At 45.3% G+C, this 22,570-nt stretch overlaps 1 protein-coding gene across 9 annotated transcripts in view; it reads right to left on the minus strand.

The window, feature by feature from the left end:
• Positions 1–22,570, minus strand: part of SEMA4A (semaphorin 4A) — a 733,849-nt gene that overhangs the window by 92,064 nt on the left and 619,215 nt on the right. For all 9 annotated transcript variants that reach the window (XM_069607120.1, XM_069607124.1, XM_069607119.1 and 6 more), the window contains one exon: positions 5,808–5,870. In XM_069607120.1, the coding sequence (XP_069463221.1) occupies positions 5,808–5,870 (63 nt within the window). The remainder of the gene's footprint in view (positions 1–5,807; positions 5,871–22,570) is intronic.

Here is a 22,570-nt window from a genome sequence, read left to right on the forward strand (position 1 = left end):
GGAGTCTGGGTTAAATCTCCCATGGTAAACCTGCAGAATTTTTGAGGGAATTTTTGGGAAGAAATGTTTGCGACTTCCAAGGGGACTTCCACTGGCTCTGATTAGATTTGAATTGGGTCTGCAATCGCTTTACTCAGTGAGCCTCTGGAAGTCGCTACTCTATTCCGAAAATCCCTCATTGCGAACTCATGACCGCCTTCTGGGATAAATACCAGGTAAAGGTCCGGAGAGGCCTTTGGATTATTGGAAGGAGAAATGTTCTAAATGTTTTACTAACCTGAATGTCACACTAGAAGATCTAATTGCTAATCCCATGGCAGTTGAAGCTAAACTGTATCAGGATGACTGGATATTGACCCAAGACAAAAGGAACTCAAATGGGCTAATGCTGGATTATAATGGTGAATGGTGAGCCCTGAGATCTATCTCGAAATACATGCTGACATGTCCTTGTAGGAGAAACAGAGATCCATTTATGACAATGCGCCTAAGCCTCTACTTAACTAACAAAGTGCTGTGGGCTCGAAAGCAAATAGAGAAATCAGTAATGGCATGTAGGTTTTCTGATCGCCAAGACTCTGTAGAGTCCCTGAAGCACGTAATCGTTTATTGTAGAGGCTTGACGGCCCAGTGAACACTATACATGGGAAGATTTAGCAAGAGAGTGGAGTCACTGTCGGCAGAGGAGTGGTGGCACATGCTACTTTTGGAGGTTGAGGGGGGGGGGAAACCCATCACTTAGCTTCGCATTGGTGAAATTTACAAATGACATTTTTTAATTTGAAATGAAAGGATAGATGTACAGAATCCAAGGCCTGGTTACAATCTGGATGGGATTTCGGTATCTTGTAGGGACTACTGTGGGGCTTATGTCCAGCTCAAATTGGAAAACAAAATGGACTGTGGAGGGAGGAGGGGTGGAGGTCGGTTGTTCTGGGGAGTGGATAATTTCTTTTTTTTTTGCAATTTTGATCCGAATATTGGAATTTTAATTATTCTTACATGCAATGCTGTGACATCTTTTAACACTAAGAAACTATGCAAGTGGATATGGCAATGGGGAATGAAAGAAGAACAATTGTTAAAGGTTTAAATTAGAACCAATGAAAAACATTTTAAAACAAATATTTGGGCGAATCACCATCCCACCATCAAGGACCTGATTATGGAATGTTGCACTAGTGAAAGCACGATTTTACACACTATTAGCACTGGGGCAATCATTGCACCAGCGTAAATACAGATGTTTTCACTGCATTTTTGCACCAGGGCAATGTTGCCTCCTTGCTAACAACGTGCCCTATGAGCAGTACGGCAAACATTGCATAGTAAATTGACAAGGGGGTCATGGGATTCTTTCTGCCAGATATTAGTCCTGGTTACGAGAGACTTACCCAGAGTCTTTAGCTCACTATCTTTCACAGAGAAAAAATATCCCAAACATATCAGTCTTTTTCCTGCCCTGGGGCAGTCCAGCACCAAAATGCTAGGCAATTCTCCTCTGAACAAGAGTACCAACAGCATCCCCAGACACGTGTTTCGGTCTGGTTGGACCTCATCAGTAGGGAGGAGCTGTGTCTCTCTAAGAATAGTGAGCAAGGGGTCCACGTCTGGATTCCCCTAGTAGCTTAGGGTGAGACCCAAAGTTATTAAATATGCAAATTGACAAGGGGGTCCTGGGAGTCTCTCTGCCAGACATTAGTGCTGGTTATGAAAAACTTACCCAGAGTCTTTAGCTCACTATCTTTCACAGAGAAGAAATATCCCAAACATATCAGTCTTTGTCCTGCCCTGGGGCAGTCCAGCACCAAAACGCTAGGCAATTCTCCTCTGAACAAGAGTACCAACAGCATCCCCAGACACGTGTTTCGGTCTTGTTGGACCTCATCAGTAGGGAGGAGCTGTGCCTCTCTAAGAATAGCGAGCAAGGGGTCCACGTCTGGATTCCCCTAGTAATTTAGGGTGAGACCCAAAGTTACTTAAATATGCAAATTGACAAAGGGGTCCTGGGAGTCTCTCTGCCAGACATTAGTGCTGGTTATGAAAAACTTACCCAGAGTCTTTAGCTCACTATCTTTCACAGAGAAGAAATATCCCAAACATATCAGTCTTTGTCCTGCCCTGGGGCAGTCCAGCACCAAAACGCTAGGCAATTCTCCTCTGAACAAGAGTACCAACAGCATCCCCAGACACGTGTTTCGGTCTTGTTGGACCTCATCAGTAGGGAGGAGCTGTGCCTCTCTAAGAATAGCGAGCAAGGGGTCCACGTCTGGATTCCCCTAGTAATTTAGGGTGAGACCCAAAGTTACTTAAATATGCAAATTGACAAGGGGGTCCTGGGAGTCTCTCTGCCAGACATTAGTCCTGGTTACGAGAGACTTACCCAGAGTCTTTAGGTCACTATCTTTCACAGAGAAGAAATATCCCAACATGCATTGGAATATATTCGTTTATCACTAGGGCAATGTTTTCCCTTGTGCTAATACCATGCAAAAGCACACATGTACCAGCACAGGGCACAAGTCGCGGACGTGCCTAGTCAGAAATGTAGGCAACACTATTTATTTACCATTAAAGTAAAACTATATAGTCCACACACCTTTTTTTTAGAGGACGGGCGCTGTCCACCCTGTGTATTTTTGAGGCTAGGAGTAAAAAACTATGTATGACCCACTTTAAAAACGAACTGCCTGATTAAATCAGGGACGATAATGTGGATTCGAACCGCGGTCGCTAGGCTCACAGCGCTGCCGTTTCTGCGCATGACCACAGGACAAGCAGAAAAATCAGGCACGACTGAAGAAGACATGTCCCAAAGGAACTTTGCCGTGCAGGAAATGTTTTCAAAGCGATTCTCGGATTTCAAATCTGCACACCTGTCATAATTTCCCAGCACCAGTCTAAAACATATACTCTCTTACATTATTTTTCGGGTGTTCATATTACAAAGGGCAAACACCCATCTGTGCTGCACGCTTTATTTATTGATTGAAATTAGCATTTTCCACGTTGATAAGTTAATTGTTGATGACACCTCTTGCCATTGCTAAGGTTAATGAGTACCCCTGCGCTTTTTTTTAGGTGCATAGATTTTGCAATGTGAACCCCGACACCTATTCGAGATCATTCGGACGCCATTTTACATTTTTCTATGTTCATATCCTACTCCATGTCAGGGTAGTCCTACCTCCCCCGCACCCAAGTTTCTGTTTAAATTGGCTTAGTCTCCTTCTAAAACTTCAATATCACCAGGTGTGCCACTATCCTACTCTACCTATAACATAAGTGCCAGGAGACCTTTAGTTTGTGAAGTGGACTGCATGAGCTGCAAACTTTGCTGGGGAATATGTATGTGCCCCTTTTAGAAGTGCCTGGGGAGTTGAAATGGCTGCAAATACAAAGCATGAAAGGTTTACTTTACACATGAGTGTATGCCGTTTCAAAGCTATGGGCCAAGATGAACTATTTGCGAGGCGGAGGGGGCGCACGGAATGAAATGTACGATCCCGCCATCCCCATCTCCTCTGCCCGACATGTACGGTAGCATCCCCGCCAGCAACTGATTTCCATGCTGGCGGGGATGCTCTGGGTTCTTGTGCATGCGTGTTGCAAGCAGGCAGATTCCAGGGGAATCCATGTCAATGCCTCTGCACATGGCATACATGTAAATTCACGTGCATGTGGTGAGAGGCATTTTCAAGCGTGCAGTAATACACGGAAACTCGGGACCACATGGAATTCTGTGCTTTTTTGTGCCTCAGAGTGCAAACAATCAAAACTGCACGCAGGGGACTGAGTGCACAGAAGCGCCTATATACGCGCTCTCTGCATGTAAATTACAGTGAGGGCTATGCTACCCCAAAATGATAGCTTGCTTGATCAACCTCGTTCAACTGGTATTCTACTTGTAACGACAGTTTGTAATGCATCGGAAAGATGTTTTTCTAGAGTCTGCATGTATGAAAAAACAAAGGTAACCGATGACAGTGTCGCAGTTAGACTTGAAATTTGACATTCTTCATAAGTCTCTGCCAAAAAATGCGAAAAATCACCAACTATTATTGGACTGCCAGTGCTACACCTAGACATAAACATAGATAACATAATGTATTTACCATTAAAGTAATACAAAATAGTCTCTGAGAGAATACATTCATAATTCAAAAAAGCATTTAATGAGGCGATATAACCCGAGACGGCAGGCCGACCTTGCCAGTAATGGCCTGCCACCTAAGTTAAGGGCCTGAGTGAAGCAATGGTCCTTTAATGCAGGCGGCAGTGCCCTCACCACCACAGTTGGCCTGCCACTGAGGGGTGTATCACCATTACTACTCATGTAGCTCATACGCGGGTTTCAAGGGACTGTTTAAATAAAAAAAATTAAAAAATCTTACCTAGCTCTCTGGCGTGTGCTGTATTTAAGAAGTCTGTTTTCCTTGTTGATGACAGTGATATCATAAATGAGGAAGAGGGACTTCTGAAAATACAGCGGAGTGCAGCATCGGGCAGCAAGGTAAGAAATAATTTTTCTTTTTTTAAATTGAAATGCACGCTTAGCACCCACGTGTGAGGTACGCTAGTGCTAAGGGGTGAAAGAGCATGGAAGTACTGTGGCTGTGCAGCACTCAACGATTTGTTACAAAATACTGTGGCAATAAGACCCGAGGTGGTGGGCCAATGCCGCCCCAGGTAATGCCTGGGGCCGTAGTTATAGGCCCGAGCGTAGTGAGGGCATTAACGAAGCCCCCGGGCATTACCTGCTGCGGTATTGGCCCGCCGCCGAGGGTCTTATTGCCATTAGTACCCCGGCCCATTGGATCGGGGTGCTAATGGCATTTTTTTCTGTTCCGAAACACGTTTCGGAACAGAAAAAAAACATTTAAAAATAAAAAACAGCAGAAAAAATGCCCGCCGCCATGGAAAGGGAAAACGTAGTCCGTTTTCCCTTTCCATGGTGGCCATCGGGAGTGGACGCGCTGGGAACAGAAGTGTTCCCAGCGCGTTCGCTTCCAAGACCAGAAGAAAAAAGAAGGTAAGTGGGGTCGGGAGGGCGGAAGGGAGGGGATGGAGAGGAAGAAAAAAAAAAACGTACCGCGGTCTCCGGCGGGGGACGATGGAAGCCTCCAGCGTGTGGAGGCTTGGAGCGGGGATGGCCCCGTCTCCGAGTCTCCACACGACTGGAGGTTTCCATCGTCCCCCGCCGGAGACCGCGGGATAGAAGGTAAGTGGGGTGAGGAGGGAGGAGGGAGGAGGGAGGAAAGGCTTGGGGAAAAAAAAATCTTACCTGAGTCCCAGGCGGGGGACGAAGGAAGCCTCCAGCCATGGGGAGGCTCGGAGCGGGGATTGCCCCGTTTCGAGCCTCCTCATTGGCTGAGGGGCTGCCACGCCCCCCGCCGGGAACAGAGTAGCCGGCACGCACGGCGTGGACGGGAATACCGTGTCGTATGGCTCGCAAATGAGCCAATAACCACACAGTATTCCTGTTCAGCCACGCGTGCCGGGTACTAATGTTGATTATCTCCAATTCAACATGAATAGTTATTACCCAAAACATTTTGTGATATATTGTTTTTTTTCTCACGTGCCAAAACGTGTTTTGAGCATAGCTCTTCTTCAGGGCACATAGATTAAGTGATGTTAGTAATGGTGAGTCGCAACAGTACACATTTGTTTACATCACCAGTTTTCTACTTCCTGTATTGCTGACTCGTGGATTCACATCGCCTTCAGCACTGTGATTGGTTATTTGGGCCCTATGGCATGCTTACTCTGTACATCCCATTATTTCATTGCAGACCCATCCTTACCAGATTGCTTTTCGCTTTTGAGATGCAATTGTTTATCTGATCATTGCGAGACTTCCACGGTATCTGCAATATAAAAAGAAAGATAAATTGCATTGTAGTGACAGTCAACAAAGGCAGAACAAATGCAGAAGAAAGCAAATAGACAAGCAGGGTCCCGCTGTGCTTACATAGAGGAGAAAACGGTCCATAGAAATGTAGTATTTGTTTAGCAAGAAGATGACACACAAACTCAAGAGGGAAAACTAGCACGTAACTCTGGGGTGTTTGCTACAGAATATCTTTCAGACAGAACAATACACAGGTACCCACATGCCCTCACACCTGAGAAGCCATCACTCAAGAACAATATGCTTCAAAGAATAACTTCTCATCGTCTCATTTTGTAGATGTTACTTGATCAGTTACTATCAGTAGAACATCTTCCTCTTTAGTCCAGTACCACAGGGGGCTACTCTGTACCTCAAGAAGGAAATTGATCAAATTGAAAGCATAAAGGAACATCCATGAGATGTTCAGCAAGGGACAGAATTATGCATTTCTAATTCATTCCCCCAAAAATGTATAAATCCTGCTTAAAGTCTACCAATCCTGAATCATGTTTTGGAACATGCCACTTTCGTGAATCAGTAATGACAAACTGGCTAATTTTGTAGACTATTTAAGCAATAATGCAGCATTCCAAAGGCATTTCAAGGTGATATCAACCCTTCGCCCAATTGAATATGACGGAGCAAAGCAAAGGACCTTAACAATAATGGTCCAAGGAGGGGGTGTTATTGCTATTAGAACATTCCACCCATCGATGGTAAAATGTTCTGTCTAAAACAAGGAAAGACTAACGATTAACATTGGAATGTTGGGGCAGAATATGTATTAGCACCTGGGGTGGGCGGAGCAAGCAATTAGGTTGCTCTGATCATGGGCTGAATCCCATGATCCAAGCCCGCGTTGCAAACAACCTGATGGCTGCTTCTCCCACCTAGGGTCGGACTGGGCCATAAAATTGTATCGGGACCAATGAAAAAGTGGCCCACAGTTGCAAATGGCTATTCATTCCTTTTGTGACAAGCTGATTGAATAGAACCCAAGGGAGATTTTTTGATAAAGTGTGAATCAAATTGTGCATTTTAAAGAATATTTATTCAGCAACACTGGTCAAAACTACTAGCCGCTGAGTGAATTAACACATCAAACTGGTCAAAATTTGCCAAAAAGTGACCCACTTTGACCCAAAAAACTGGCCCACACCAGCATTGTGTGTTTTTTGGTTTGGCCATTGGACTATTGCCTTATAGTCCAGTCCGAGCGTGCCGCTTTGTTTCCCCCACCCTCACTTCCCGTGTCCTTCATTTACTTGTCCCTCCCAGCCTCACTTACCTGATGGCTTAAGCAATGGCGATGCCACCGCCGCTGCTGCTGCAGCTCTGTCTTCCTCCTGACTGCCATGGAAATGGAAGAGGGGCTCCGCTTGGAGCCCCATCTTCCAGCCCCGTGGTGGCCATCTTGAGTCCGTTTTTTACACGAATGAACCGGATGCCAGTAGGCACCCTGTTCATTCATACAAAAGACAAGGCTATCAGCACCCCGGGTTACCGGATTGGCAACCCGGGTGCTAAAAGCCATAATCACCTGTTCCACAGGCTGAAACGGGTGGTAACAGCACCGGGCGCAGCCCAATTATAGCCGTCTGCCACTCTATTATGTGCAATGGCACTATTAATATTCCAATATTCTCATTAAGATTCACAGATTTGGTCGGACAGCTGTAACTGGTTGTTTTAGGCCCAAAGCAAAGCAAAAGTGTTTAATGAGGATTATACACCCATAACGCCCGGTATGTTCTGATGGTGGGGTCTATAAAGCTATTACAACCAGGTTTACTCTTGATAGTATGTATTATATAGAAGTCAGTGCATAAATCTTTGTGAGCAGTTGCAGGGAGTTGGCTGGTGGTGCCCTCCATGCTGCTGGTATCCTTCAAATCCAGTAGGCAGAACAATCTGTGAGCTACACGAACCAGCCTGCAGCGGATTGGTGCATAGCACCTATGGATTGACCAATCAGTACATTCCAATGGTTCTAATAATAAGCATCCTGAAATGTATTACAGTTCCTGTGGAATGTACAGGCGATTTTGGCCATTGGGGGCACCAACATTCCAGCTACAACTGCATGGTTGGGGGTCTCTCGGGAGCGTTGGGGTAGTCCTAGGCGCATGCAGTGCAAAGGTTGCTCAGTGACTTTAGCGGGATTTGCTGACAGGTTCACAGGCACCCTGCACAGTTTCCCACGCACCTAACTTACACCTAAATGGATCAGTGTATGTTGTGCACGAACTGTTTGCAAATTCCCCAATATGCACAAGTTCAACAGAAATCATTGGCACCCGTATTCATTTGCAGGAAAAGAATGGAATTGAAGGAATCATTTTACATTTTCAATCTCTTCTGCCCCAGTGCGTGTGCTTTGCAATCACTGGGTACAGCTTGCGGGATGGGCATTAGCAGCTTTTATAGGTCTTGGAGGCAGGCAGTAATGCTATATTAGAAGCGATGGCTGATGCCACATTTTGCTTGTATTAGAGCGTGTTTTCTTCTCATTAGACAACTAAAGTGTGGAATGCAGGCTCAAGCGACTAATAGAAGGCTGCATTCCATGGTTGTCTTCTGTTCTTCTCACTGTTTCCTGGCCTCTAGCCAATCAGCAACATGTGAATTCAGGCTCTAACTGCCTGGAAAACTCTGCATTCCAAGCTTATCTTTGTGATGGGTAACCATGGGGCAGTGGGCGAAGAACCGTGGTCAAGTACCATCCCAGGACGCCCCAGGTGAGGTTTCTCTCCCCCCCCCTTGCATAAGCTCTAACAGCATTCGAGCATTTACCAGCGGGTTTTGTGGCGTGCTCTGATAACTTCGCCTTCATTAGATGCCCCCATCTTCTGCTCAGGACCACTTACTTGTGCTGTGGCCCCATGTCACGTAAGAGAGCCCGCTGATGAGGGCTCTAAAGCTTTAGGAACAACATTATTTGCAGATATCTATATGGAAGGATATATTCCTCCATGCATTATGAAGAGATACACTTTGAAAACTGTATAATAATTATTTGCTTTAAAGCGGTTATTGTAATATGATTATTAATAATAATAATTGCGGGTTTGTTGCTGCGTTAATTACTAGTTCCTTATTTTTATTACTATGGCAACCGGATAGTTTCCAAAGACGGTAATCCAGACGTGGACCCCTTGCTTACTGTGCTGAGAGAGGCACAGCTCCACCTCACTGATGAGGCCCGACTAGGCCCAAACACGTGTCTGGGGTTGCTGTTGGTACTCTTGTTCAAAGGAGTATTGCCTAGCATTTCGGTGCTGGACTGCCCAAGTGGGCGGGAGAAAGACTGATATGCAAATGGATGTTAATTCTTTGTAAAAGCTACATTGAGCTAAAATATGGCTGCAGACTCTCGTGTGGGCCCCTTCCCATAGAACAGGTCATTTTGTTCGTGTTCATTCTCGCAGAGGGGCGCATGTATCTCTTTTTCTTTATTGAAGGAACTTAGGGTTGGTCAGCCAAATTTACCTAGGGTTATCCAGACGTGGACCCCTTTCACACTGTGTTCAGAGAAGCACAGCTCCACCTCACTGATGAGGCCCGAGTAGGCCGAAACACGCGTCTGGGGTTGCTGTTAGTACTCTTGTTCAAAGGAGTATTGCCTAGCATTTCGATGGTGAACTGCACAAGTGGGCGGGACAAAGACTGATATGCAAATGGTTATTCTTCCTTTGTAAAAGGTACAGCGAGCTAAAATACGGCTGCAGACTCTCGAGTGGGTCTCTTCCCATAGAACAGGTCATTTTGGCCATGTTCATTCTCGTAGAGGGACGCTTGTACCTCTTTTTCCTAGTTTCCAAAAGCACCATATCTGCTTAATGAGAAACCAGCTTTTTAGTGTTTGTTTTTCTTGTTTCTTGTTTCATTGACTGACCATAAAATGCAGCATACAAACATACCCCTGTACCACTTGTAGAGGAAGTGTGGCCTTCTGGTTAAATCACTGCTTTTGAGGTCAGGAGCCTCAGCACGAGGGCCTCTGTTTCCCCAACTGGCACTCTGTGTGATGTCAACACTGTCCACTGATATGACCGTTTGGCCCAGTCCTTCTCTTTCTCATAGTCCTTACTGTGTCCAGACCCTGGGGCGTCTGCCAAAACACAATGAACAGGGCTTTTATTGTTAGCAAAATATTCTAGCACCGACGCTTTACTGGATGAGGGGAACGGTGTTGGGAAGGCTTGGGATCAACTTATCCCCTCTATATTGCACAACTTCAGGGAGCGACTTGGAGGCAGGACATCAATCGCTGCAGCCCCCTGGTCTGCAACCCTGCGCCTCGTGATGGAAACAGTTAGCCAGAAGGGCACTCCCTCATCTCCAGTGGGAACCGAGGGATATAGAACAATCAACACAAAAGGGGGGTACTCACTGGGAATTATTGTGTACTTGCTTGTAAATGAATCCATGACTTCACTATCTGTACCTCATAAGTCGAGGTGACGTGGTTGCAAGCCTATGTTGGACCAAACCTTTTTGTGGCCCAGCTTTAAATTCGATAGTTGGTGTTTATATCTAGTGCTAGACACACACCAGGGGCCGCCATCTTCCTTCCATTTAGAGGTCATGTTTTTTGTTAGTTATGCACCTTTCTACAACTGTAAGCACCGTTTGTTTTTAGCATGTTGTCTGCATTTGTTAGCATTCCAGCTTAATCATCGTTTCTTGGGCGGATAATATTCACAATTTGTTTGTGCTATTGTGTGTTTGATTCATTCTTTTAAAGGCGCATCAAATAATTCAAATGAATCCTTTAGCTACGACAGATTGTCTGTATTATATTAGGATTGCCACATTGTTTCTGATGTATTCCTGACTATGGTCCAACATGGGCCTGCAACCACGTAACCTCACCTTATGAGGTAGAGGTAGTGAAGTCATCGGTTCATTTAGAAGCAAGTATATAATATTGTCCAGTGGGTACATCCTTTTGTGTCTATTGATAGAAACAGACGAAAACACCTTCTCAGGCGGAAGGGCAACTCAGGGCGTGTGGGAATTTAAGTCCTAAGCGGTGCCTCTGGAGCAGCACCCCTGCAATGTTTCTCTTGTCGGCTTACTGATTTTTCCTTGCCATGCTCAAATCCTAGAACTCATGAAGGACATGAAAACCAGTGTGGCGCCGGCGGGACCCCAAATGGATCTGGGCCAGGTTGCGCCTTTTCCCTGTGGAAGTGACTGCGCACAGCCAGTGGTAAACATTATACTGCTTTATGGCAGCCTTTGATCAATTTCAAGGAGGGCAGAATGGTTGCACACCGGGGATACACCTACTGACTTTCCCCACTTAGAATACAGTGTAAGATCCTACTGAATGTGTGGTGTGGAGACGTGGGCCTAATCAGATTTCGAATCGCTGCTTAAAACAGAGCCAGTGAAGACCACTATGAATTGATTGCTAATTTCAAGGCTGACCCAACATCCAGCGAGTTTGTTCGGGGGAAAGACTTCAAAGCCTGCAAGGTTTTAACCACTTAACTGCCAGGCTATTATGCAAGTCTATGCAAAAAGGACGAGCATGCTTGTTTAAATTGGCAAACCCGACTGATAGGGTGGCCGCCAAAATGTTTGAATGAATGTAGGACTAGCAGGAACCGAACTTGAGCTACTATGCTGAGACCAGGACAGCACTCCCCCCACTTGTTTCTGCGGGCTCAGACTTCACACCTGCCTTGAGCCTTGCCCCCCCCCCCCCATCAAAGCTTGACTGGGTCAATGGGCTGACCCTGATGGGAAGATGTGATTGCATAAGTACTGAGTCACGCCGCCAGCTGATACAGCCTGAAGCCTTGTAGATGTGAACGCCTACTCAATCGCCTACTCAATCGTTGAGTCCTCCCTGTCCTGCCTATACCAGGGACATCATGAGAGAACCAAATATAGAGCCTGGGGAGAACTCCTTCCAAAACGCGCCTCTGAATCTTTGCTGGTTCATGTGCAAGGGCCATGCACAGGCAAAGGGGCGTTCCCATGGCTTTCTGGTGGTGTGCTCTGCATTTGGGACAGTGTGATTGATAACAGCTCCTCCCTCTTCCTGTTTACTGCATGCACCGCTGTGAGGCAGCACAGAAAACGCGCGAGCTGGCGGGACAGAGAGAGAGAGAGAGAGGGAGAGAGAGAGGGATGAGGCTGCCACAAGGCAAGGTAGTAAACATGTTGCACGTCTTTGCAAAGGAAGCTCGATCTTTTTTCCATCTAAGCGGCAAAAAACAACTTACTAGTGAATGGCTCAAAGTCTACGGTGGCAATCTTCTCCAACAGCTCTAGACCTAAGACCATGGGCCTCATTACACGGATGGCGGTAAGGATTTACCGGTACCGGTAAAATACCGGTACCGGTAAATCCTTACCGCCTTACTATGAGGTCCCTTTGCGGGTTGGGGGATTTAACGCCTGCTTTTTGCAGGCATTAAAAACCAACCCGCAAAGGGACCCAGGGAGCTAATTACGGTACCGCAATTTGCGGTACCTTAATTAGCGCCTTCCCCATTCCCATTGAGCCCTATGGGGCAAAAATGGGAATGGGGAAGGGCAATGGCGGAAGGGGGAATTACCGCCCCGCCAACCTTGCAATGGGGCGGTAATTCCCCTTTCCGCCAAGGCGGTGCCGGCAATCATGTGTTGGGTTGTAGGGAAAAAAAAGACTGGAGGAAGTCCTAACCACACGCTACTTGAGATACAACCTAACTTATAGCAGCTTGCGGGCGGAAACTAGGGCTGTTCTGAAGGCAAAAGTAAAACCGTTGGTTTCACAATTAAAAAGGATCCAGTCTTCTCTTTAGAGTCTCTCTCCTGTGTCTAATAAAATTCTATCTAGCCAAGGTGGAGCCAATTGTTGTTTATGCTTTGGACTTCCCATTACTGGACCTGGGAGACATCCTTGACTCTGTTCAGGGTATGGTCTGGAAAAAGACCCTGAGCTTGCCGCGGGGGCCTCCTAATGTAATAATCCGGTGTGAGCAGTGCCTGCTTTCTTTGAGCTCGAGGTATTTATGGAGGCAACTAAGTTGTTACACTAAGATGGTTGAATCACCTCCGTCTTCACTGTATGAAGATCTGGGGGTCATTTGTCAGCATGAGACGGTTGCCTCGTTGGTTTCATTTAAAAATTGTATGTGCTCTCCTCTCCTGATCGAAATTAACTCGTCTGCAGAAGATCTGGTGAACAGGCCGGCAAAGACAAAATGCAAACTGTTTATGGTTGATTGGGGAAGAACAACTGAAACACTGGGTTCTTATTGGTCCTATAGGGAGTATTCGAACTTACCAAGAAAAAGGCGTAACTTGTCAAGGTATATCTCTTTGTTTCCACCACCTAGTGTTCGAAACTTATATTTAAGATTTAGATTAAATGTACTCCCCACATTGGACCGCACTAGCAAATGGGGTAACAACTTGATAAGGTCCTTACTTTGTCGTTTATGCAAACAGTCAACTTGTATAGAGACATAGAAACATTTTAGGATTTTCAGTTCTGACGGAACATAGAACATTTTATTTTGGGGGGCTTTTGGGATTGGAGGGGGAGACTTCGGGAGATTTGTTTTGGTTGCGGCTTATGTGGGGGGACAATACCTCACTCGTTTTAGCACTTTACAACTTTCTATGGGAGGTACTGGGAAAGCTTAATGAAAGTACATAATAATATGTTGTTTTTAGATATTTGTGCAATGTTTTTATGATGTATGGTGTAAACATTGTTTTGTGTTTTTCTTTTATGAAAGGCTTGTTTTGTACTTTGTTCATTGTCAAGCTGTAACACAACAAAACAAAAATGCAAGGTTTCATGTCTTTGATAAAAAATTCCAGCGTGTATCTGTGTGTGTGTGTACACACTGTGTGAAATTGTGTATGTGTGAGCAACCCGTATGTCTGCTCTTGTGAGAGTGACAGTACATGGCGTGTGGTGGGGGTACCTGACTTTAAGGTATGCCCATACCACATGCCAGGCAGTGTATGTGTGATGGGGTGGCGTATGCAAGCCAACCTCAGGCCAGCAGTGAATTGTCTATAAACAATGTGGGACTGGGATGAGGCAGTTTGTTGGGGGCTTTGTAAAACTTACTTGACCATTACTGGGGGCAAGGAAACTCATGGGCAACTTTCTAAGGGCAAACTGAAAGTGGTTTTGGGCACTTTTCTCTGGGTAATGTGAAACTGGAATGGGGCACTTCTCTTAGGAAACCTAGCACAAGACTGTGCTTAACGGAAGCAACATTTGCATAGCACTACAGAAACAGCTGTAATATATTTCTGGAGTCAATGTGAAACTGGCATGGTCATTTCTGGGGGCAATGTGTGAACTAGCTTACCAATGTTTTCAACTCAGGCAGCAATAGCAGAGCAGTGTGGAAACTGGAATGCAATTTTAGAGTGGACAGGATTTGAATACAACCTCCCTTACCAAGCCTGTGGCCTGCAAAGGCGCTGATGCTGTTGAAAGACCTTCTACCTGGGCTCTCCTGGGCATAGAAGCACCAGATACCAGCGGGTGAAGGCAGCAGGAACTTTTAAGAACTGAGTTCCACGACCTTTATGTGTTACAGTTAACTTTCCAATGCTTTTTACAACAATGTTCACCATTCAAGAAAGCTCTTCTTTTTCAAGTTAAAGCACATCTCTTCATTTTACCACCCCTTAGCATATATAACTACACAGACATCCATTTGAATGTACATTCATGAAGCCTGAATACCATCTCAGCCTTAATGAACTCTAGCGGGATTCATCTCAGCCAGGGGAATATGGAGGAGGTCCTGCTAACATTAAACATGAATCTTTCCTCACATCTCATCTCCCCCTGATTATGGGAAAACCTGTCAAGCTGTAACCTGAGGTAAAATGCTCAGACACTGGAGTTAATAAAGGCCCACGACATTAGCAAGGGATGCTATTTTAATATCAGATGGCTACATGGGAGTTGCCCCTTTATGCCAAAGGACAAGTGTGCACATGGGCAGACCTTAACTACTGTAATGAGTGCACCCCTGTGGGGCACTTCAATTAAACCTGTTAGAAAGCTACAGGTGGCCCAAAACGGATTGGTTTATGAGCGTTGTCTGAGTGATCATGTCCCAGCTGCTTACAGGAACCTTGTGTGGCTTCTAGTGGAGTAGAACATTCAGCTTTAAATGATCTGCGTCATATTCAAATGTGTCCTTGGGGCGGCTCTTGCATATCACACATTGCCTCCCAGGGTGCCACAGATCATGGACTATTCATGGCTACGACTCTGCCAGACAAGAGGAGATATAAGACTTTCAGTCTTAAGGCCCAGGCTTGGAAATGAATTACCAACTTCAATTCAGGACAGTAGTTCCTGGCACCGGCTGAAGCAGAATCTGTAATAGGTCCAGGTTCTTGAATGGGTTACTTGGAGTCTGGACTACTATTCACCTGCTCTGCTGTCGCCAGATCTTCTCCTCAGGGTAACCTTCTTGACTCCTCTGATTATTGTCGTTATCACCTCCTCTCCGGGGACAGCAGGTCTTAGGTGAGTTACTCACAGTCTGCGTTCACCCCTCCCCTCTCTGCTTTTACCTCTACTGTAGTTACTTCCTCTGCAACGCGTTCCTTCTGCTTCACGTTCATCTCTCACCTTCTGGGTGCTTGTGGCAACAGTCTTTAAATGGAGTTACTCGCAATCTGGGTTCTCCTCCTCCCTAGCTGCTTGGCCCCTGTGTCCACTCTCTGACACGGTCTTGGAATTTTTGTTATGGATCTCACATATTTCTCTCTTGTTCAACATTTGTGTGGGTTACGCACACTGTGGGTCCTCTTCTCCCCTCTCCGTTTTCACCTTGTTCCCACCCTATCAGACGCCTCGTCACTTTGGGTGTGAATATCTTGTCTTCTTCTATCTTAACAAAACTCTGCTTCTCAATGTTCTAGGTCACTCTGAGCTCGCTAGGATCTCTGCATGTTCCTGGTATCAGGATCAGCTGGGTTGTGTTTTTGGCATAAATTCCCAGTCATGGTTGTGTACCTCCTTCTTTTATGACCAGGTCCTTTCTGGAACCTTCTTGATCACTCATATTTTGAGGGTGTTCTCTTTCCCCTTTGTTCAGGGCCTTTGTCATCCCTCGATCTTCCCTCTTGGTTTCCTCTTGCGACAAGCAGTCTTTTACTTTTGGGGGTTGCAGGTGGGGGGTGATGCACTGCCTTCATTTCCAAGAAGTGGGGCTGTAGCCAGTTACACGCAATCATTGCTTCCTCTCCCGTCACTTTTCCAGGCAACTAGCCAGGTTTCTCCAAATCCCTTATGGTGCCCCCAAGCAGCCAACTTCTCCAGTCCTCCACACTCTCCCTTTGTATCAATGGCTGCCAATTGCCTCCCCACATTACAAATAAAAAAAGATTGCCACCCAGGGAAGGGCATTGGGTCGCTGGAACAGCATACAGGGAATGTGTATTCTCGCCCGCTGTTCCTGCCACCTGATTGGCTGAGCGCCCTTTCTCGGGTTCAAATCTCCTTTCTTGTGTGGGAGTTTTCCCGAAATGAATTCCCTACTGTGCCGACAGTCCTCTACATCTAGCAGGAAACATGCTCTTGTTTTCTGAGGTACGGCTTTAATTTTATGGAAATGCTCAAAGGACACCCATGTTGAGGTGTTGGGAGACATAGTGGGTTGCAATTTCCTTGCTGGTTCCATCACACACTCTTCTGGAGATTGTTGCTTACCCCGCTGTGTAATGGACCTGCGGTATCCACCTCAACTGCCCTTGGGAAGACACATATTGTAGTGTCTAGGACAGCCCCATCCCTAACAGGATGGGGAGTTCAGAGAAATCACCACACCTTCCACAGAGGTCTTTGTGTAACTCGTTTCCCCGTATCGACTGATGGTACATCTCCCATGGAGTCTCAAAGAGTGCTTCAGGCTGGATAATGGTCCCCATGCGTGATATATTCTATTGGCACCCAACAACAACCAGGAAGTTTAATTTGTGAGGAGAGGAGAGGAGGAAACTGGAATCATAGAGCTGGCTGGTGATTTAAGTGGAAATGGCATGTGAGATAATGAAGCTTTCTGTAGTTGGTATTGTGTATCCATAATCAGTCAGTGTAGATGTATTTACATAAGTGCCATGTTTGTGTGAGCAATACACCTATATAGATTCTAATAGGCTCCTATCGACCCAAATAGGACATCTGGAGGCACACTGGTGCTTGACAAGAACTGCTAAAGCACTTAGGATGAGAACCTGGCCCAGGTAAGAGGCCTGGGGGTATGTAAGGTGCAGGAATGCAGGAGGGCATTCAGTCCATCACCCATTTTTGTTACATTACAGAAGTTTCATCTTGATGCATGATGCCACCTCTTCACAACCAGGTTTGCTAAGGGGGGTTTGTTGGGAAAAGATTTTTCCATACAATGAACATGGACATTTCTCCACTACTTTCCTCGCATTCTTCTGACTCCTCAAGACTTATCCAGTTTCTGGACGATGATCGATCATCTACGTTAAGTGGGGTACTCGATCGATGTAACTAGCTGACCATTAAAACGACTGTTAAGTGACCATTGTATGCTTCTTGCTGAGTTTGATCTCGGGGTTGTGTGTGTACAGCCTGATGGGCCGTGTGATCTCTTAGTTAATCCAGCCGGCAAGAAGATTTCTTGGAATCACAAAAATATTATTCGGGTTAATGAGGCAGTGGTATTCTGTCTGGAAGACTGCCCCCCTACAATGGAAAATGTATACCTTCTCTGTGGATTCATTTGAACATTTTATGGATGAATTTTTTTGCTCCATTTTTAGTTGCCAACATTAGTATAGAGTGACTAGCCCCAAATACATTCATGGTTTCGGGCCAAAAGGTGTATGATAGGAAACGAAATATGAGAAGTCAAATCAAAGCTATAAAAGGGGGAAAAAGATGACCTTTGTCTTCTATCTTAGCCAACATAAGGAAAACCAAGTCATACTACAAAAATTGGCTGAGGGGCGTCACGGAATATTGCTTCATCAGGTTATGCTGGCACTGTTGAAACACACACCTTCTGCAGCATTCTGGAGGGTGATCAATGATGATGTTATCTTTCCACACAAAGCTCAAACTGATTTGATCACTGAATCAGAGTGGGTGGCTCGTTATTCAAGTGTATTTTCAGAGAATGGACTTTCCGTCATGCGGTTGGCAGTGGAGCAGTATCATGTATGCTCTCCCTGTGACATCCCTATAAATCAGGAGATAGTTGAAGGAATCTTAGGAAAGATCGGTTCTTCTGCTTTCTGTAAAAGTGCCAAACGGGAGTGGTCAATTATTTTATCTATTTTATTACAGCAGTTCCTGGTGGATTGTCAATTTCCCGAGTCATGGCGGGTGGGGGGCATATACAGTCCCGATACACAAAAAGGGCCCATGGTGCGACCTGCAAACATTACAGACCAATATCTATATTGGATGCAGACAGTCAACTATTCGTCTCTCTGATTCTGGGACATCTTGAGTCATGGGTGGCCGATACTGGATGGTTACAAGGGTGACAGGCAGGCTTTCGTAGGCAAATGAACATCACTCTAAATGGGACAATATTGAAATGTGTACAAACATTAGCCTGGACTGGAAAACATAAATCCATCTTTGTTGCCACTATAGACCTGTCTGCAGCATTTGATGAAGTAGATCGAAATCTCCCTCGGACCCTATTGTAAAAATGCAGACTACCTGAAGGACTGGTCCAACTGATTGTAGGTCTCCATGAACATATGGTCACTGTGTGAGGCTTAGAGCTGAGGGTAGTTTGTCTGCTAAGATTCCAACCACTAGGGGTGTAAAACCGGGGTTGGTTCTGGCCCCCTGACTTTTTAACTTCTATATGTCAGATATTGTAGAATACCTTAACCCAGTAGCACTAGCCTCCCCTATCCTTGACAGTTTGAAAATCCTTTGGCTAAGTTATGCAGACGATTTTTAAATATTTGATTGCACTGAGATTGATCTTAAACGTCTTATCAGCTTTTAATGTGTTTTGCTATTGACCACTCCCTGAAAATTCATTCTAGTAAAACAAAAGTTATGCACTGCACTTTAAAAAGAACATGTCCACTTTTAAATGGTCCATCCAAAAATAATTCTTAGAAAGAGCTGAGAGTTTTATTTATCTTGGTTTTCCTATTATTTCCAAACCACACAGATCTCAAGTTAAAGATTGGCTGCGTGCACGGGTCATAACGTTGGCTAATCAGTCCATTCAGTTAGATACCCGATTTGGAACATTTTCTTTACTCCCCATTTTAAAGTTCTTTGAGGGATGGATTATTTCAAAAAGATTGTATAGTAATGAGATTCATTTTTTGTGGATACTTGACATCTTACCCACATTGCAGGGCAATTATTGGTGACATGTGTTTAATATTCCAACCTCTCTACCATTGGCCGCAATCCAATATGAACTTGGTATGAACTCCCTAGTCAGCAGAGCCAATTAGAGACTCCTAAATCTATATAAGAACCTTGTTGATCCGGTACAGGGGTCTCTTTAAGGAGACTTGGCCAATATGGTAATGCATAAAAAGTGCAATATCTTAGTCAATTTGCTTACTATTGTGAAACTGCTGGGTGAAATAGAATCATCAAAAGATGACCTGACGAGTAATCCTGAAAAAGTCAAGGCTCTTCTATACCAATATGATATATAGCAGATACAGAAGTTCCACACTTTTTATGGGCCATAGCTAGATGTTCTAGAGATTAATAGCTATGGAATCTGTAGAGTATTTTGATCCAATCATATGGGCTCCTGCTACACTTAGACTCTGCACTATCCCTAACTAGATAGGTAAACGCTATTGCATCAGTGGCAGCCTACATCTCTAAACAGGTCAATGCCTGCAGACCCTTCCTGACCGCTGAGAGCTGCATCACATTTGCCAGAGCCCTTATACTATCCAGGATTTACTATTGTAACTCCCTCTTTGCAGGATCCAACTCCCGCAATATAGAACAATTACAGGTCATACAAAATAATTCCATAAGAGCCGTGCTAAATTTCCCCAAAAAAGACCACATCTCCACAGCTAGACAAAATATCCACTGGCCCCCTGTCCAAGAACGCATCATATTCAAATCGCTGTTTCTGACCCACAAATGTCTATCGAACACTGCCCCGACTTACTTGTCCAGAAAATTCTCCAAGGCCCAATCCATCAGACCTGTGCGGGCTGCCTACTCACACTTACTCGCCATTCCCAGATACAGGCGTCAGAAGTCCAGAGGCAGCAGCTTTCCTGTGATTGCTGCCAAACACTGTAATGCCCTGCCTCTAGTTCTAAGATCAGATGCCCCCTTCTGGTCCTTCCGCAAGGGCCTCAAAACCTGGCCCTTCTCCCAAGACCTCGAAAGTAATTGAACTCACGCAACTCTATAAGCACGTGGCTATTGTCACCTCCACATAGACCAGAAACTCAGATCTTTGCACCAGGTTTGTACCACCTATGTTTGCAACCATTTGTAACCACTACCTTCATGTAAACCAGCACCCAGGTGCCCGCGGGTTCGGTGCCCTTTGTAAATATCAAAATAAATAAATAAATACATTAGTCTCATAGGCAAAGAAAGACAATGCAACTTGGCTTGGGTTCGAAACAGGCAGCAACCAGCCAGTTAATATTAACGTAAGACCTTCAAATGAATAGGGTGGAACCTGATGGCAAAGGTGCGTACCAATTCCCCAAGCACTGGGTAGATATCAAACAATCTTTGATGGGGGTACCGCTACATGAGTGGTGCTGGAAAGCACGGGCAGCTCCGAGGGAACAAGGGTACTTGCCTCCATGAAAGCCATAATGCACTTCTGTGATGGGGTCGATAGAAGATACAAAGGAACAACATTCCCCCCCCCCACCCGGGTTTGGAACACTTTGGAATTCCCTCTGGGGTTAGAGGATGAGCGTTTAACAAGATGGATTGACGGCGAGGGCGGGGGAGGTGCAGAGACTGGGACGATTATTTGATAGAGGGAATCCATTATCACTCGACAGCTGTGACCAGGTGTTTCTCGTAGATGACAGGGATAGATATGGGGATATACAGCTTTGGCATTGGATGGCTATGGGTACAGTTGCCAAACAGGCGAGCAGGGAAACAACACCAATAGATGATTTATTTCTAGGGGACTCTCCAGCAAGGAACATATCTTCTCTATAAGGTTCTTAATGCAGTCCGAGTCCCCCTCACTCACACATGGCAGCGTGGGAAAGCAATCTAGGGGCTCTGATAGATGAAGTAGCTTGGTGCAATATTTGGACATGGGTTGCAAAATCTTGCTTAGGTGTGCAAATGACAAAGAATTGCAAAATGTTATTTAGATGGTATCTCACCCCAGAACGGCTTCACACATTGAACCCAGCAATTCCGTCAAGTTGTTGGAGGTACGCCCCAAGCCCCAGGCACCTTATGTCACATCTGCTGGTCCTGTGTGTTCGTTCAACTGTACTGGAAGGAGCGATGGGCACAAATGAAACGTCTTACAGCCCTGGACATACCGTTGCACCCATTGCTGGTCCTATTGGGGGATGAGGATCAGGGAGGGCAGTACAAATTGCAGGCGTCATCATCTAAGCTAGTTATTCAACTCCTAGTGCCCACTCAGATTGTGGTCACCCGTAGCTGGAAACTGGCTAGTATGCTGGATATCAGGGAATGGTGGGGCAAATGATGGTTTCTTGCAGCGATGAGCAAGATTTAGGCCGCTTTTAAGGGTGCAATGCCTACCTCTCTGCTAGTGTGGGGGGCATTTATTCAATAGGTAAGTCAGCACAAATACCATGAAATACATCATAAGCCCCAGGACTTGAACTTCTTTACGCTGATCCAATAGGCAAACTTGAGTTTGGCAAGAATTTTTACTTTGCTTGGTACTGTTGCAAAATAATTGTATTGTAAGCAGATCCCAGGACTAATGTTTAGTTCTTACCAGCGATAATTAGTCATTCAACTTGGAACGTGTGCTATGCGGTGGATGTTAAACACTTTGCATCTGTTAGAAGCTTTCAAGTATTGCAAACGTCGATGGATTCTGGAATGTTGGTGAACAGAGCAGCGGCTTAAGCCAACTGCTCCTGCTCCCTCCCAGCCTGTTGATTTGAAAATATTACAGAAATGAATATTAATCCTTTACCAAAGAAGAAGATTGAGGCTCCTGACAACCCTAATTCAAAAAAAGCTAAGCAAGGAGAGAAGATGGATGAGACTCCAGGGAATGGTGATATGTATACACTAATTCTACAGATTGCTCAGGATGTGAAAGAAATGAATATTACCCTGGAGGAATTGTCCTCTCAGGTGGGTCATCTGGAGACCAGAGTTTCCAAAGTGGAAGCAGAAAGTACAACTTTGGCCACGGAAGTCGCAGGAAGCTACAGAGCGTACAAAGATTTAAGATATGAAGTCTCTGATCTGAAGAGGAGGAATTTGCGGTTGGAGGCTGATCAGAGAAACCTGAACGTTTGTTAGGTGTAAGTGAAAATCCTGACTTGGATCAAGATCTTGACTTGAGAGTTAAAGGTGTGCTGGATGTGACTCTAGGAAAAAACATCCTGAAAGATATGGACTTGGACTACTCCTTTAGGGCAGGTAAAAGTGCAACAGCAGGAAAGCCCAGACAGATCATCATGGTGATGGCTAAAGTGAGTGTAAAGGAGAGG

The sequence above is a fragment of the Ambystoma mexicanum genome, chromosome 1p (genome assembly GCF_040938575.1).
Source record: "Ambystoma mexicanum isolate Mex_15411 chromosome 1p, UKY_AmexF1_1, whole genome shotgun sequence".
Taxonomy (NCBI): Eukaryota; Metazoa; Chordata; class Amphibia; order Caudata; family Ambystomatidae; genus Ambystoma; species Ambystoma mexicanum.